This window comes from Crinia signifera, chromosome 7 (assembly GCF_055691185.1).
Source record: "Crinia signifera chromosome 7, ASM5569118v1, whole genome shotgun sequence".
Lineage (NCBI taxonomy): Eukaryota > Metazoa > Chordata > Amphibia > Anura > Myobatrachidae > Crinia > Crinia signifera.
In genome coordinates this window covers 70,992,581-71,007,487 of record NC_139223.1, presented here as the reverse complement: position 1 = coordinate 71,007,487, position 14,907 = coordinate 70,992,581, and the positions used below count along the sequence as shown (strand labels likewise).

General features: G+C 42.8%; 1 protein-coding gene across 2 annotated transcripts in view; it reads right to left on the bottom strand.

The window, feature by feature from the left end:
- Positions 1-221: 221 nt before the first annotated feature.
- The window catches only part of SNX29 (sorting nexin 29), a 522,757-nt gene continuing 508,071 nt past the window's right edge, over positions 222-14,907 (bottom strand). Inside the window, exon 21 of one of the 2 annotated variants that reach the window (XM_083153313.1) lies at positions 222-1,184. In XM_083153313.1, coding sequence (XP_083009439.1) covers positions 1,055-1,184 — 130 coding nt within the window. In that variant the 3' untranslated portion in view covers positions 222-1,054. The remainder of the gene's footprint in view (positions 1,185-14,907) is intronic. The other variant, XM_083153315.1, reaches the window with a different exon arrangement.

Sequence of the window (14,907 nt, the reverse complement as noted above, 5' to 3'; positions counted from 1 at the left end):
TTTGCACACAGATCTGTCTCACACTTGTAGCATGCACACTTGTATGCAGTGCAGCCACGCACTCATAGAAAGTACAAACTGACTGTATGCAGGAAAAGTACTGTATAGCATCCAATTTCATACTGTATGTGCTATAACTTCACTGTACGCAGTGCAATTACGCTTTCCTTGTATGCAATACAGCCACACCAATATGTAACAAATAAACCATAAAAAACACATTTTAAATACAGAGATCATTTTACAGATCAATGTTACACATTTTTTATCTTTAATTAATTTAGATTTCGGCCATATTAAAAGTGATTCTTTGCAATGTAAGACCCATTTCATAGGAGTAAAGTGCTTCATAGTAAGTGCTGCTCTGTAAATATAGTTTTAGTGGTAAATTAAATACATCTGCCATATTAATCCTTCAGAATGAATGTCCTCAGTGAATGTAGCCCTTACTCTCTATTATATTCATTTGTTTTAGAAATAGTGAAATATATTACCCAACAACTGCAATCTTATCCATGTAATACCATAGAGACCTACAGTAAGTCATGGTTGCAGGCTGTTCCATGCCTTAGCCCTGTAGTATATATACTTTTTCATTTTAACCTGCGCTCAAGTAGAGCTCCGTCATTGAAAATACTTTGTATAATTTTTTTTTTCACCTATTGTAATAAAATAAGCAGATGCAATCATCTGTAATGCTCATTGGGGCAAAAATAATACTGGTTCCTAGAAAGATATTAGTGTAGCGTGAGATAACGTCTTATAGATCTGTATCCCACCATAATGCTTATGTCTAATAGGAAAAGGAATAAAATGCCCATGATACAAAGTGATCCCGTGATGATAGTGATTATTATGAAAGTAAATGAGAACCCTAAAAAATATGAGCCAGCAAACAAAAAATGTGTCTGCTGATAGGTGACCTCTGTCTTTCCCAAGAAGCAGGATCCATAGGCAGCGAGGTGACCTATCTCCGGACAGTCATTTCGCTGAGAGCAGCTGTCTATGCCCAACTAAATTTATGATGATGATAATGTTATTACGGAGTATCGGGTCAGAGGTCCCCGCTCTGAGGCTCAGGGTTCCGTGACTCTCTCTGGTGGCTGCGAGATAATTTCGGAAAGCGGGAAGCCACTTTTGGCCGGCTGCTTTTGCTGCTTTGCTCCGGGTTGCCTTGGATGTCACTGAAAGACAGAAGAGATGACAAATACATAATAGTTACATATTATTCACAAAATAACTATGGCAAATGTAAGAGATTGTCCCACACAAATATGTCAGCTGTATTTCACTGAACACGCTATTTCCAGCAGTTATAGTCATCTGACTGTCAGTGGAAGATGGATATAAACTCTATTCATGTGTAACTTAAATAAAACCTACAAAACTTAAAATACAAAGAAATCCGAAATGAAAACATGTACAGTATTTTACCATTCATATATATATATATATATATATAGTTCCAGAGAAAGACCACACTCACACTACAGATATGTCAATAATCTGGGGTGCCAGACAAGGGGAATGTGTTTTGACACACAACCCCAATTATAATCCAGGAGTATCCTCCACACTTTAGGTGGGGGATGTCAGGCACTCGCCTTTATAACAAAGATATCAGACTTGTTATAAAATCCAATCCGGGTTTTATTGTATCCAATGAAATTGATCAGCATGAATCATATTTGTTATATTTCCATATGTGCCCCTACGTTTCGGTCCATAAAGTAGCGGACCTTTATCATTGTACATTTTGTGCTGTTTGTTTTGTGTTTCATTACTGTCATGAAGTCTGAAATCCAATAAATAAATGCTCTGGATTACACTTCAATGTATATTTAATCCATATTTGGGTACTTTCCAGAAATATTAGTTAGACTCGTCAAATTCATTGAGCAAGAGAGTAGCCCGGTAACCTGTTCCCTATGTTTCCCCCATATAGTGGGTGGTCCAGAGGGACAATGATGTGATTAGCTGTGAATCCCCTAACCCAGGGGTCCTCAAATTATTTTGCTCTGGGACCCCATCAGACAATAAAATAATTAGAGGACCCCAGCAAGTTACTACAGAAGGTGATCACATCACATGTGTAGTCAGCAGACAGCACATACATGGCAGAATTGAGGAGGCACAAAATGATGGAGGACAACATAACAGATAATTCAACAGATTTTTCAGACTCCTTGAATCACTGATTGAGAGTAGAAAAGCCATCAGCCTGATGGTCAGCAACATGGAGTCGTGACCCCATGGTGAGAAGGTCGGGACCCACTTTGGGGTCAAGACCCACAGTTTCAGAACTGCTGCCCTAACCAATGGCCTTATCTCTGCTTCCTGATGCTATAAAGTGTGCATTGAGCAACAGCCGGCAGGGCTGCCAATAATGCAAATCACCACACTGGTCAGTTACATAATTTAGAAAATGGGGTACAATAAAGGTTTATATTTAGGACCAATGAGTAACATTGATACTAATGCAATTAGTACTGTGTATTGACTGTTGAAGGAGCAAACTATTGGACAGATTCACCTGGGAGTTGTTACTTGCAGTCTTTTCTCTCAGGTAAAGTGACCAGAGCTATTCAATTAAACACCCATAATCCACCCAGAGGCTGCAGGTAAAGCTTATTTCTTCTTGCAGAGGGGCAAGGACATTACCATGTCTAGCACTAAAAAGTACAAGGCTGACTTTTATGCATCTCCAATGGCCAGCCTACCCCATTTTCACTCAAGTCTTGGAGGGGGCCCGAAGCAGCCCATCTCCACTCCCCAGCCCTCAATATCATGTCAGCACTGTGTCCACTTGTCATCCTGCCTGCCCACACTATGGGACTCCACAGTTAAAGTAGTTTTCTCTGGGTGTCTCACTCTCTAGACCAGAAAGCTCTCATTAGATAGCAGGTTGCATAGTACCCAGAAACCCAGAGGGGAGGAGGAGGAGAAGCTGGCATCTCTGAGTCACATACAGCTCTCTTTTCTGGTCAGAAAGCTCCATTGTCAGCTCATGAATCCAGATAATCCTTAGTCTCTGTCTGTACTGAATGCTGTCCTGCATGCATTTTTGATGCCAGGATCTGCTGCTACACAAGAGGGAGAGCTAGTAATGTCAGTGTACTCCAACTGGGGCAGCCCCCTGGCAGAAGAGGGCCTGGAGTACAGTGATGATCTGGCTCTGCTTTCACTGCCACGTGCACCACAGAAAGAAAACCCAATTGACTGGCTGCAGAGTTGGGACAGCTGGATGTTTATTTGGTGTATTTCAGACTTCCTGACAGCAATGAAGTATGTGATACTGCTTTGAGGGCCTCATAACAATTTGCGATGGGGTTCACACATTCCTAGCTATGCTCCTACTGTTACATAAGGTATAATTTATTTACATCTTGGTCACCTCGGCTTTCGTGGAGCACACAAACAGGGATAAATGACATCATCCTATGTAGCTTCGAGGAGAATCCTACAAATGACAGGGAGCTGTGTTTTGTACTAGTAGCAGACAGAGTGATCTGCAATGATGCTCTACATAGCTGTCTCCTAATTAAGGGTGTTTCATTAAATGAAGTACATTAGCAATACATCCCTGCTGGGCACTCTTAGCATGCTCTGAAACTCTCATCCTACATGAATGAATGATTTCCTTTTATGTCTGCTGGAAAAAAAGATCATCGTTCAATCTGGCAAACAATGTACCGTAAATGTAATATATGTAAAACATGTTGTTTTGCTAGACAGCCATGACACAGTTTGGTGGATCACATACAGCACTAATGTGGTTTCAAGAAAGGAAATCTGTATAAATTAAAAGTTCAAAAATGTAGTTGCCAAGAATTTATTATGGGTCTTTTCTTATGACTTTTACAGGGTTAAACCATGTTAATGTAACCATGGAGATGAGTACAGCAACACGTATCTGTGTATCTGCAACAATAATGTTTGAAATATTTGAAACATGAGATTGTGTGATCGTTGCATGCTCTATACTTCACATATAGGGGGTTATTCTAATTTCCATGCTCCCCTGGAGTGATTTTTTGCGATTGCACATAGTAATTTATGCGCATGTGCAGCCACTGTGTGAGAGTGGCCATGGCAAATAGATTGATCACCGGGCGATGGGGGGCATGGGGTGGCAGTCCGGGGGATGCACACATGGGAACGCCCAGCATTTCATGGGCATTCCCACAAAAACGCTGGCCATTGTCATTGTAATTCCTCGACGGTGTGGGCAGCTGACTTCAGCGTATGTCAGCTGCCAGTCCGCTTCCTACACAGGGTGCCCGCAGATCTGAGACACCACAGAGGTGTCTCAGATCTGTGAGCGCTTGCCAAATTAGTAGGCGACCATCGAATGATTTTGTCCCCACAAGAATGGTTCTTACAGTGTAACATCCATCCGCAAGCTCTTGCGAATCAACCAGAATAACCCCCTATGTGCGCACTCTATAAAATAACTGGTAATAATAAATAATTCTCACAAAGCCACACCCCTTTGTGTCAAGGCCACTCCAAATTTGGGCATCTGGGCGGCAGAGTCCCGTCACAAAGCTGATATGTTGGAAAGTATGATTTTTTTATCACGGGCCAATCAACTACTAACTGTGAAGTTTCAGGTTTGGTTTGAATAATGACAGGTAGGAGCTGATTGGCCGGTGATAAAAACCAGACACTTTATCACTTCACCGAGCTTTATAAATCTACCCCTGGGTGAGTGAATCCGATTTGAGGATTTCTGAGACATTCAGCCATGACAGCTGAGAAGTTTCCAATGCCACCATATTTTTTTTTTTTTCAGGAGTGAATGGAGCTATATATATCTCCGCAATTACATCCTTTTTAAGGGATTGTAGATTAGTACAGCATGTTATTTTTTATAAACTGAGTATTTTTCAATATGTCTGGGGAGTTGTATTGTCACCATATATCACCTATGTAAATATCTCTTGCGTCTAAATGTTGCATACATGTTAATAATTGTGCATCCACTTGAACTCAAGTGATTAACCTCTGTGTCTTCTTTCTCTAGACATGAAAGAGAACTCTTAACCAGCAAACTGTATTTCACACGCATGCCAGGCAGAAGCAGAGTCCATGCTGTGAGATAGCTTTTCTCAGAGTAATTGTTATTTTGATTTCCAGGAATTTCTGTCTGGATGTACTATTCTGAATACAAATTCATGTAAATTGATTTCCCCATAATGTGTGTTTTTTGTAGTTAATCTTTAGAATACATTTTCACTCCCCAAATGATGTTTCGTGTACTTTTTAAAGCTGTGTCTGTATAATTACATCTGTAGTTGCAGGCATTAAAATATATTCTATCATGTCTCTGCAGACAGTACTCATTTTGTGCAATTTCATGGATGTTACAAATACTTTGCTTGGATACAAAGACACTACGCTCTACAGATAGACGGCAGTATGGGAGTATGACTGGTGCATGACCAATTTTTACGGCAGATTTTTTTTACAATGCAGAAAGTGTCGGAGATCAGTGAGGGAAGTTACTAATTCTAGTGGCTAATTTCTTAATTAGAATTATTGGTTTAAGAATTATGGAAAGCCAGAGTGAAAGATGAAGCGATTCATCTCATAAATATATTTATTTATATTACAGGAAGAAATAATCCACCATCATTGAGGAAGAAGAATACTGAATATATTGCAATAATAATAATAATAAAAAAAAAAAAAATGCAACTTATAGAATTTCCATTCAAAACAGATGGCATTTCCTCCTGAATATGTGCATTGGCTGCATAACGTTACAAGAGGGAAAACCGGGTGGGGGTATCGCATGATTTATTTTCTGCCTTCGACCTTACAACATGTTGCATTATCAAACGGAACTGATGTATTGATGGTAGTAGGCGTGTTCCGTCAGCATACTTACCTTTCTCTCATGCTGGCCTATAGGAGAGAGAGTGGAGGAAATGGGACAAGGCAATGGGATTCTTGTATTTAAATGAGCAGGGGGGAGGAGCTAAATTGATTGTCCTGCGGAAAATTAACAGCTGTAATTTTCACATCAATAAAAAGATAATGTTTCTGTAATTTGATGGAATTTCATTTGTTATTATAAATTTGTTGCTGTATAATGCCTCCCCATAAATAGTAAGCAGTAGTATATGATCCAATTACTGCTCCTGGCTAGGTAAAACGACACATTAAGCATTACAATATGGGCATAAGAAACTATAGTAAACTATAGAAACATTTTATTGCTACACACGGGCGTTGTTGTAAGTGCAGTTTGAGCTCCAGGCAATGGCTGAGACATACAGTATTGTGATGGCTATCTGTAACAGGTTTGAAGTGAGGACTCAGGGTAAGAGGAGAGGACTTGAAGAGAGGTAATGGGTGGCCACCACACTGCCTGCATGTTCCATATCGCTGACTGCAGTGCGGAGAGTCCAGTGCAGGGGAGGTTTGGAGGCTTGTTAGAAGAACCTTCCTGGCTGTCAGCATTCTGCATTCAGTGCAGTGTGGTGGCCACTTCCTCCCTCTCCTCAGTCCTTTCCTGGTACCCACAGAGATGGTATTTAGATAATAGGATAACAGGCAATAGGTTGACATGAGCAAGGCTGACATGCACAAGGTTGACATTGACAAAAGGTGAATACAAGAAATACTTACCATTAATGTATACTCCTATTGGGAACTAGGTGATTAATTGCGCCCTACGGGCGCTCTTCCCACCATCGTGTGGGGCTACGCCCCCTTAATTTGTGAAAGTTTGTATATGAGAAATATGGTTAGAATTGTATGAAGATGGCCTGTATTGCAACTTGAGTTATAGGTGAAATGTGTTAAATAGAGAGCATATGATGTGGAAGGGGGTGTGTATTGTTTTGTTTAATTAAAAAGCGGTTACAGAGTAAGATGTACATTGATAGTGTGGATGGTACAGTGACATTTGTGGGTGTGGGGGGCTGTGTGTGCGTGTTGTTGAGGTGTGTGTGTGTGTGCAATAGAATAGCAGGGTGTTTTTGAGTCAGCGGCTCCCCACTGGCGGAGGTCACGACACAGGAAACCAGGAGCTGGGTAGTGATAGTGGTGTGTGGGCATAAGAGGGACTAAAAAGGAGGGTGGGAGACACTGTGCAGCTTCTGCCAGTGGGTGAGGGTCCAGCGTGGCAGCACAGGAGTACAGCATTTACATAAACAGTAATAGTGGCAGTAAAAGATCTGACTTAAAACACCTACAGTAAAACGTGAATCACGGGAGGGGATGTCGCGGGGGGTGCCGTGAATTGCGGGAGAGGGGGTCGCGGGGGGTTGGGTGCCACGAATCGCGGGAGGGGCGCGGGGGTTGCCGCGAATCACGGAAGGGGGGTCACAGGGGGGTGCAGCGAATCGCGGGAGGGGGGGTCACGGAGGGGTGCCGCAAATTGAGGGAGGGGGGACGCGGGGGGTTGCCGTGAATCGTGGGAGGGGTCAGGGGGGTGTGCCACTAATCGCGGGAGGGGGGTCACGGGGTGGGGTGGGGGTGCCGCATATGGCGGGAGGGGGGTCACGGTGGTGTGCCATGAATCGCCACAAGAAAAAATCAACATAGAAAGGTCAACACATGTAAATGTTGACATAAGTGTGGCACTTCATTGGTGTCCACGTCGACACATGAGAATGAATATGAAAACATTAAAAAAATGAAAAAGAAATCTCATGTCAACCTCATTGTCAACCATAGCCATGTCAGTGTTTTGCATGCGTGCCATTTAATCCTGGGGTTGCCGTGAATCACGTGGGGGGGAGGTGGGGGGTGTCCGCAAATCGCGGGAGGGGGGGTTGGGGGGGGGTGGCGCGAATTGCAGGAGGGGGGGTCGTGGGGGGTGGGTTTCGCGAATCGCGGGGGTGGTCGCGGGGGGTGTGTGTTTGGGTGCAGCGAATCGCTGGAGGGGGAGTCAGAGGCTCCACCCAGCGTTACAGACACACACATTTTGAGTGACAGATGTAGCCAAATATATAAGAGATGGCATGGCAAGCAGGCACTACACTTTTAAATGTCAACCTTTTTATGTGTCAGCCTTTCTCCACGTCAACCTTTTGCATGCGTGCGCACCTGCGACTCACTGAAAATACATTAGTCAGCAGCCCGGCGCTCCGAGTCGCAGGTGCAACGTAGCCACCATGATCGTGGCTATATATGTATATGTGTGTACTGTATATCTGTATGTGTGTATATGTCTGCGTATCTACTGTATATTTGTGTGATTATGTGAGTATATGTGTATATCTATATACTAGTGTGTGGTGGCAGGTGCCGTGGCATGAGCCTGCTCCGGCTGTCATGGCACCACGCTACACCTCTGTTGCTACACATGTCATCTACATTTCTGGAGGTGGCAGCAGGAACCCCTATGATACATGTCCGACTGACTGGGAGTCACTCATGTCTACATGCGGGAGTATAGTGGAAGTGAGTGCACAATAACTGAGGGGGTGTACACTGTGCTCTAAGCTTGCCATACCAATAAAAGGATTGTAACTGGTCTTCTGTAGGAGGATAATAAGAGTTATTACCAGTGCTGTATATGAAGATGATGAGGGTTATGATCAGTCCTGTGAAGGAGGATAGTAAGGGTTATTATAAGTCCTGTGTAGGAGGATAGTGAGGGTTATTATAAGTCCTGTGTAGGAGGATAGTGAGGGTTATTATAAGTCCTGTGTAGGAGGACAGTGAGGGGTATTATAAGTCCTATGTAGGAAGATAGTGAGGGTTATGCTCAGTCCCAGTTTTGTATAGGAGGATAGTGAGGAAAACCCACCTGTTCTTTAAAGCGTACCCTTCCATATAACCTAGTACCAAGTTCACTCTCCTACCTGCTGCCTCATGTCTTGGTCATCATTGGTATTTCAAAGTAGTATTGTACAATTACCCATATACTGTTATTAGCTCTGAGACCATCTGCTTATCTGCTACAGTAGGGGTAATTCGTGTATGATGGCTGAAGATAAAATAATTACCTTTAGGAATAGTTTTAGCTGCATCTATAAATAATGTGGCTCAATATGGTTCCATTTATTTATCTATTGATCTATCATTTAACAGGCAACATAACAATATATAAAATAGATACTTAAAAGTGTACAGTAAACTTATGTTGGAATTGGAGGATTTGTTCACACCATCAGCTTCCTGTCTTCCTTACGGAGCTACCTTCATAGAGTCATCCACAAAATATGTTTTTTTTCTCCTTGAAAATGTAATTTAAGAAAAGCACCAGGGAAGTTGGGCAGCACAAATATCTATTTATCTTTATGCTGCTATTTGTTTCATTTAAATCAGCTCCCTCATGATAAATGTGTCTCATAAAACACAGAGAAATGATAGACACCATGAGGTTCCATGCCTTCCAGAATATTACATTCAAAGCACAGACCTGGTTCCAGCTACAGACCGTAGGCTGCAGTCTCCAGTGTAAGATAGCAATGTTGTGTGCTCTCACCAATTGATCTACCTATACCTCTGAGCAAAGGTAAGTCTATGTGAAGTTGCACCAAGCATGGACCTTTTTGTTTTGGCCAGTTTCTCATGTGGCTCTGTTTATCGAAAGGAGAAAAGTCCTATCAAAATTCTTGATGTATATAATAATATTGACCATGTTCCTCCAGCTACAACTTCCCCATGTACTTATAACCTTTAGCTATTATTATATATTTTGTCACTTAGTAGAACTGGAAGCCTAAGACAAATCTTGGCTTCCAGGACACAGCATGTGTGTGGACCTGCTGAGTACATATGCCGGGCCGGCAATGCCGAACCGGAGACTCAGAAGCGTATGCAATATTTTAATGATAAATATAAGCTGCCATAGTAGCTAAGCTATTATGGGCAAGGCCCTCTACCCTGTTGTTCGTCCTTTAGGGGCTGACACATGTAGCAGTATTTCGCCTATTTTAGCTGTGTGTGTAGGGCCCATATAATAGCAAGGCGTGGCCCCACCCCTCACTATGGCCATGCTAGATGTTCTCTCTATTGGGAAAACAGACAGTGACAGATTGCTCAGCACACATCGCTGGTGCAGCACAGTGTATGGCACAGCACAAAGCTCCCACCGCTCCGTGTGTAGGCCTCATTTGCACTATCCAGGTTATTAGTGCGCCGCTCACTCACCTCCTCTTCAGCGACATCATAACCTGGGCATTGGGTTTTGTGCATGAATATGCTGGTGTGCTTTTTATGTTTGGGCTGGTTTTCAGTCTCAGAACAACCCTGTTCTCATTGAGGGTAGGGGCAAAGATTTCTATGAGCAGATGCACAAATAATAACACATGTAAATAGGCCACTGCTTTATCTCTAAAGTCATTTGGAAATTACTCTTTAAAACATGATTTGGGCACCTTTTTTTGTATTATATGTTTTATAAAAAAATGTATATGAATAAAGCCAAAAAAGGACTATATGGTAGTCAACAGAAACCTTCAAAAAAAGGAATCATCAAAAAACCCAATTATTACAAACATAAACATAGCTGAACAACATAAATGAAAAAATGTTTGATGCATAAAGCGAGAAACAAAGCGCAAAACGTTAGACACAAGATCAAGGGAAAGGGGGGGGGGGGACAGGGAGGAGATGAGGGAATGGAATTGACATTTTGGTGATGAAATATTGGGGAGGGGGGCTGCGTAAATTGCTGTCTTGTAAGTGCAACACTCCACTTGTAAATGAATTTAGAAAATAATTTTAGAAATGCCTCTCACATACTTTAAATAATCTGTTATTTCAGTATCTGAGATAAATCTATAGATGTCATGTGCATTAGTAGTCTAAGTGCAGCCCACCGTGCTTTGTCTTGTTTGTTTTGCATGAGTAGAGAAGAGCCTGCGTTCTTTATATCTGGTACAGTGTTACCTTTTGGCTATATTAGGTAACTTATTTGCTTCAAAATGCAGAGACGTGACGAGAACCATGTTCTTTCTACATGTTGGAATTAGGGTGGGTAATCACCAGATCAGGATCGGTGGGAGCCTGGGATTTGGCCCCAAAACCGCCCATATTTAAATCCTGGAATTTCAGGTTTAGACTGTGCATACGCAGCAGTCTAATACTGGACAGCATCTGAGCACCCGCTCAGACACTTTCTGGCTGTTCCCGACCCAGCGTGTGGCTCTGCTGCGTGTGATAGGATGCCAGAGGCAAGCCGCACCCATGCACATGTAAGCAATTATGCACGGCAGTTGGTTGGGGGCATGGGTGTTTTAAAAAAATTAGGGATGCTAATCTCGGGATTGAGCATTATTCAATCCCGGGATTGAAAAAATGCTGTGTGACTTGCATCCCTAGTTGGTATGAAATTTAGCTAACATCAGTTAATTTTTACTTTATGGCAGTGAGATTTCATACACATGCAGTTAAATGACTGATGTGTATTTGTCACTACAATATATGTGAATGTTGAAAGATCCAGTACAGTCACCTTATACCCATAAAATCACCCATTCCCCCCCTGGTTGCAGACGGGTTACCTGTTTTTCTCTACCTCTGTGTTCTTGCCGAAATGCATCAGTTTATAATTTTCATTGATGCTATACAGTGTATTCCAGCACAGAAGGTTTGAATAGATTGGAGAAATGCTGCTTTATACAGACTTGCTAACATTTGTCAGGTAACTCTCATAGGCCCTTATTCTGAATCGTGCGGTACGGGCCGCGTGCGGCCGTACCGCCGATGTTTTCAGTCTGCACATGCGCAGAGGTCAATCTGCGCATGTGCAGCCGAATTCGCCGCAGACGTATTTCGTCCGCCGCAAAGGGGGCGTATAGGGGCGTGAGGGGCTTCATACCCTCATTTCCCTATGCATACGCCCCGCGTTTCATGGGCGTTCCCATGCAAACGCGGGGCGTATGCATGGTAATGAGGGTATGACGCCAGTGATGGGGGCGGAAAGCTGACGTCGCCGGATGTCAGTTCTCCGGCCCCATACAAGCTATCACACGGACGATTGTCCGTGTGGTCTCAGCTTGCGGGAGCTGCTGGGGCGTGCGGCCCTGCCTTCGATGGTCGCCGACCATCGAATGCAGGGGGCAGCTCCCACCATGGTGGAGGCGTACGCCCCACCATTTTCATGCGGATCGCCAGCCGTCCGTGTACGGACGGCCGTGACGATCCGTAGTGTGGGCGGGGATTGGTATGTGCGGCCGGAGCACCGTGTGCGGCTCCGGCCGCACGATTCAGAATAAGGGCCATAGCCACCTGATCGGCAGGCTGGATAATCAGCTTGGCTTACTCTGTGCTACCCCTGCAGCCGCTCTGTCCTGATTCCTGTTAATCTGTTTCCTCAGCTTTCTTAAGGTGAACTTGTGTATAAATGATGTAAGTTTATAATTAAATGAATAATCAAAATATAGAAATATTCACAAAAGAAGCTAAAGAAGAAACCACTGTATGCTCCATATCTGTGCGTCACGAGACATCCTACTTGTCCTATTTTAAGGATATTAAAATTAAGTTACGATGACTACAAAACCATTAAAACATCCAAGTAAAAATGACGGAGCTAATAGCAGCCTATAACATAAATGACTGTAACTTAATTGCCAAAGACAGGCTGTGATAACCCATACTACAGTACTAACAGTACTTCTGGACAGAAGTAATGCAGACAAGCAGCATATGAGATTTGGCATTGCACGTGAAGTCTTTGAATGAGGCAGAATACTGCACAGATTACAATCACTGCAGGGCTGAGAACACCTGATATAATGTGCCAGTAGTGACTGTGGAGCCTGTGAAACTGCATGCTGACTTTACATTGTATTAAGAGATACAAGTGATGTTCCTTAGGGGCATATTTATTAAGCCATTCATAGAAAAATCCTCAGAAAATTGCTGTTGTTGTGGATTTCCAATTTAATTGGGTATCTCCTTTATGTACCGCAGCGGATCCCTCTAATATCTGTTGTGGTCCTTCACTGGAGCAGTCCCAAGTACAGCGGAATGTATCAGGCTCAGAGAATCATACGTAGATTTCAAGATTATGACCCCCTATGACTATGATGAGGCTGATAATACATCTGGTGAAGAGAAAAAGTGGAGACAATGTGGAAGGTGATAACGCACCAGCCAATCAAGCTATGTTTGAAAAATGACAGTTAGGAGTTAATTGTCTGGGGCGCTATGACTTTCCAGTTTATCTCTTCACCAGGCTTGATACATCTGCTCCTCTATCTTTTGCTGGTGAATGTCATGTCAGCCTATAAGGTATAACGTTGCAATTTTTTTTTTTTGGGGGGGGGGGGGGGAGGGGCAGATGGACTCTGACTCCTGAGCCAGTAATAGCTGAACATGTGCAGTCTCTCTGCTCGGTGCAAAGAAAATTGATTGTATATGCTGTCACTTTACTTTCTCTGCTGTGTGTGTCTTTTCAGGATTTTCTTCATAAATTGCCCTAATAATCTCATATTGTTGCGATATGCGGCGAAAATAAATTATACTTCAAGAGATATGCTAGACAGAATCTGATTGGTTGCTACTTCTCCTATTTTAAATTTTAGAAGTTTAAGTATATTTACCCCTATATATATATATGTAATCAATCCGGGAATCCGATATTAGGAATCCTGGGCTGTTTTCATCTGATCGAACACTAACTCAACAGTTGGGATCCCAGACCGTTTTTGTCTGATCCAACACTAAAGGTGGCCATACACAGGCAGATTTATCTGCAGATCTGTCTGGTTGGAACAAAAACATGGTTATGGATGAGAGCAAATGACAGTTGACCATTTGCTTGGAAATGCTGGAAAACTGACAAACTGTCACTCATCCATAACCATGTTTTTATTCCAACCAGCCATATCTGAAGATAAATCATACTAGTGTATGGGCACCTTAACTCGACAGTCGGAATTCAACGTTACAACCGTCGAGTGTCGGAAAGTCCATGCATCCCCGAAAACAGCTGCGGATTGTCCAAAAATGACCAGGAATTCAGCAATTTGCGTCCATTTCCGAAAAAACAGACAGACTTTAAAAAAAGAAGTTGGAACTGACAGCCTTCAATGCTGTCATTAATGGCAGCTTTGAATAGGCGAGTGCCGATATTTCCAATGTTGGGAAATATTGGCACAGATTGAATATCCCCCTAAGTCTGCCAATTACACACAAACAAATCTCACCATATGATATGATGGCAGAGGGAGGGGTGATATTACAGTATGCTGAGCTGAGAGCAGCATTCCCAAGCATATCTGCTCACTATGTTATGTGTTAGGTGACTGTGGTTGATTTGCTCGTCTCATGACACTAATGCAGTAGTCAGGGAAATAGGGTAAATTACCCCAAATGGGGTAAAAATGAAATTCCAGGAGGTAATGGACAGTTGCACTGCCGAGACACAGTCAGGCATGCATATGAATCTATATGCATGCCCGGCTGTGTCTCGGCAGCACTACCATCCATTGCCCCCAGGAATTTTATTGCATATAGAATCTATATATATATATATACGTAGAAAAATAGACGTGTCACTCCAGGGGACTCTTTCAAAGAAGTTTATGAATCGAATAAACACAAAGTTACATGATAAAGGTCAATGTTTCGATACACGGCGGTATCGTTATCAAGACAACATGTAACTCGCAGGTATATGCCCGCACGGCGGCGGGACCTCAAATATATAATATTTGGGTATATTTGGCACCCAAATGTTTTCAGATTCATCACTTTCTGCCATTTTTCCCTCCCTTGTTTTTCTTCCATGTAAGAGAGACTTTCTGGTGGCGAATGTCAGCCCTGCAATGCGTAGTTATCAGGGCTGACCTAACACCACTTACAGAAGTGTCCTCGCTACATTTGCTATTTTTCCATCAGTGTATCAATCTCTTCTTTCACCCCCCGTCCGCTCATATCTTTATGAAGACGGCCGGCAGCAGAAAGAGTTGATTCCAACACACTGTACTC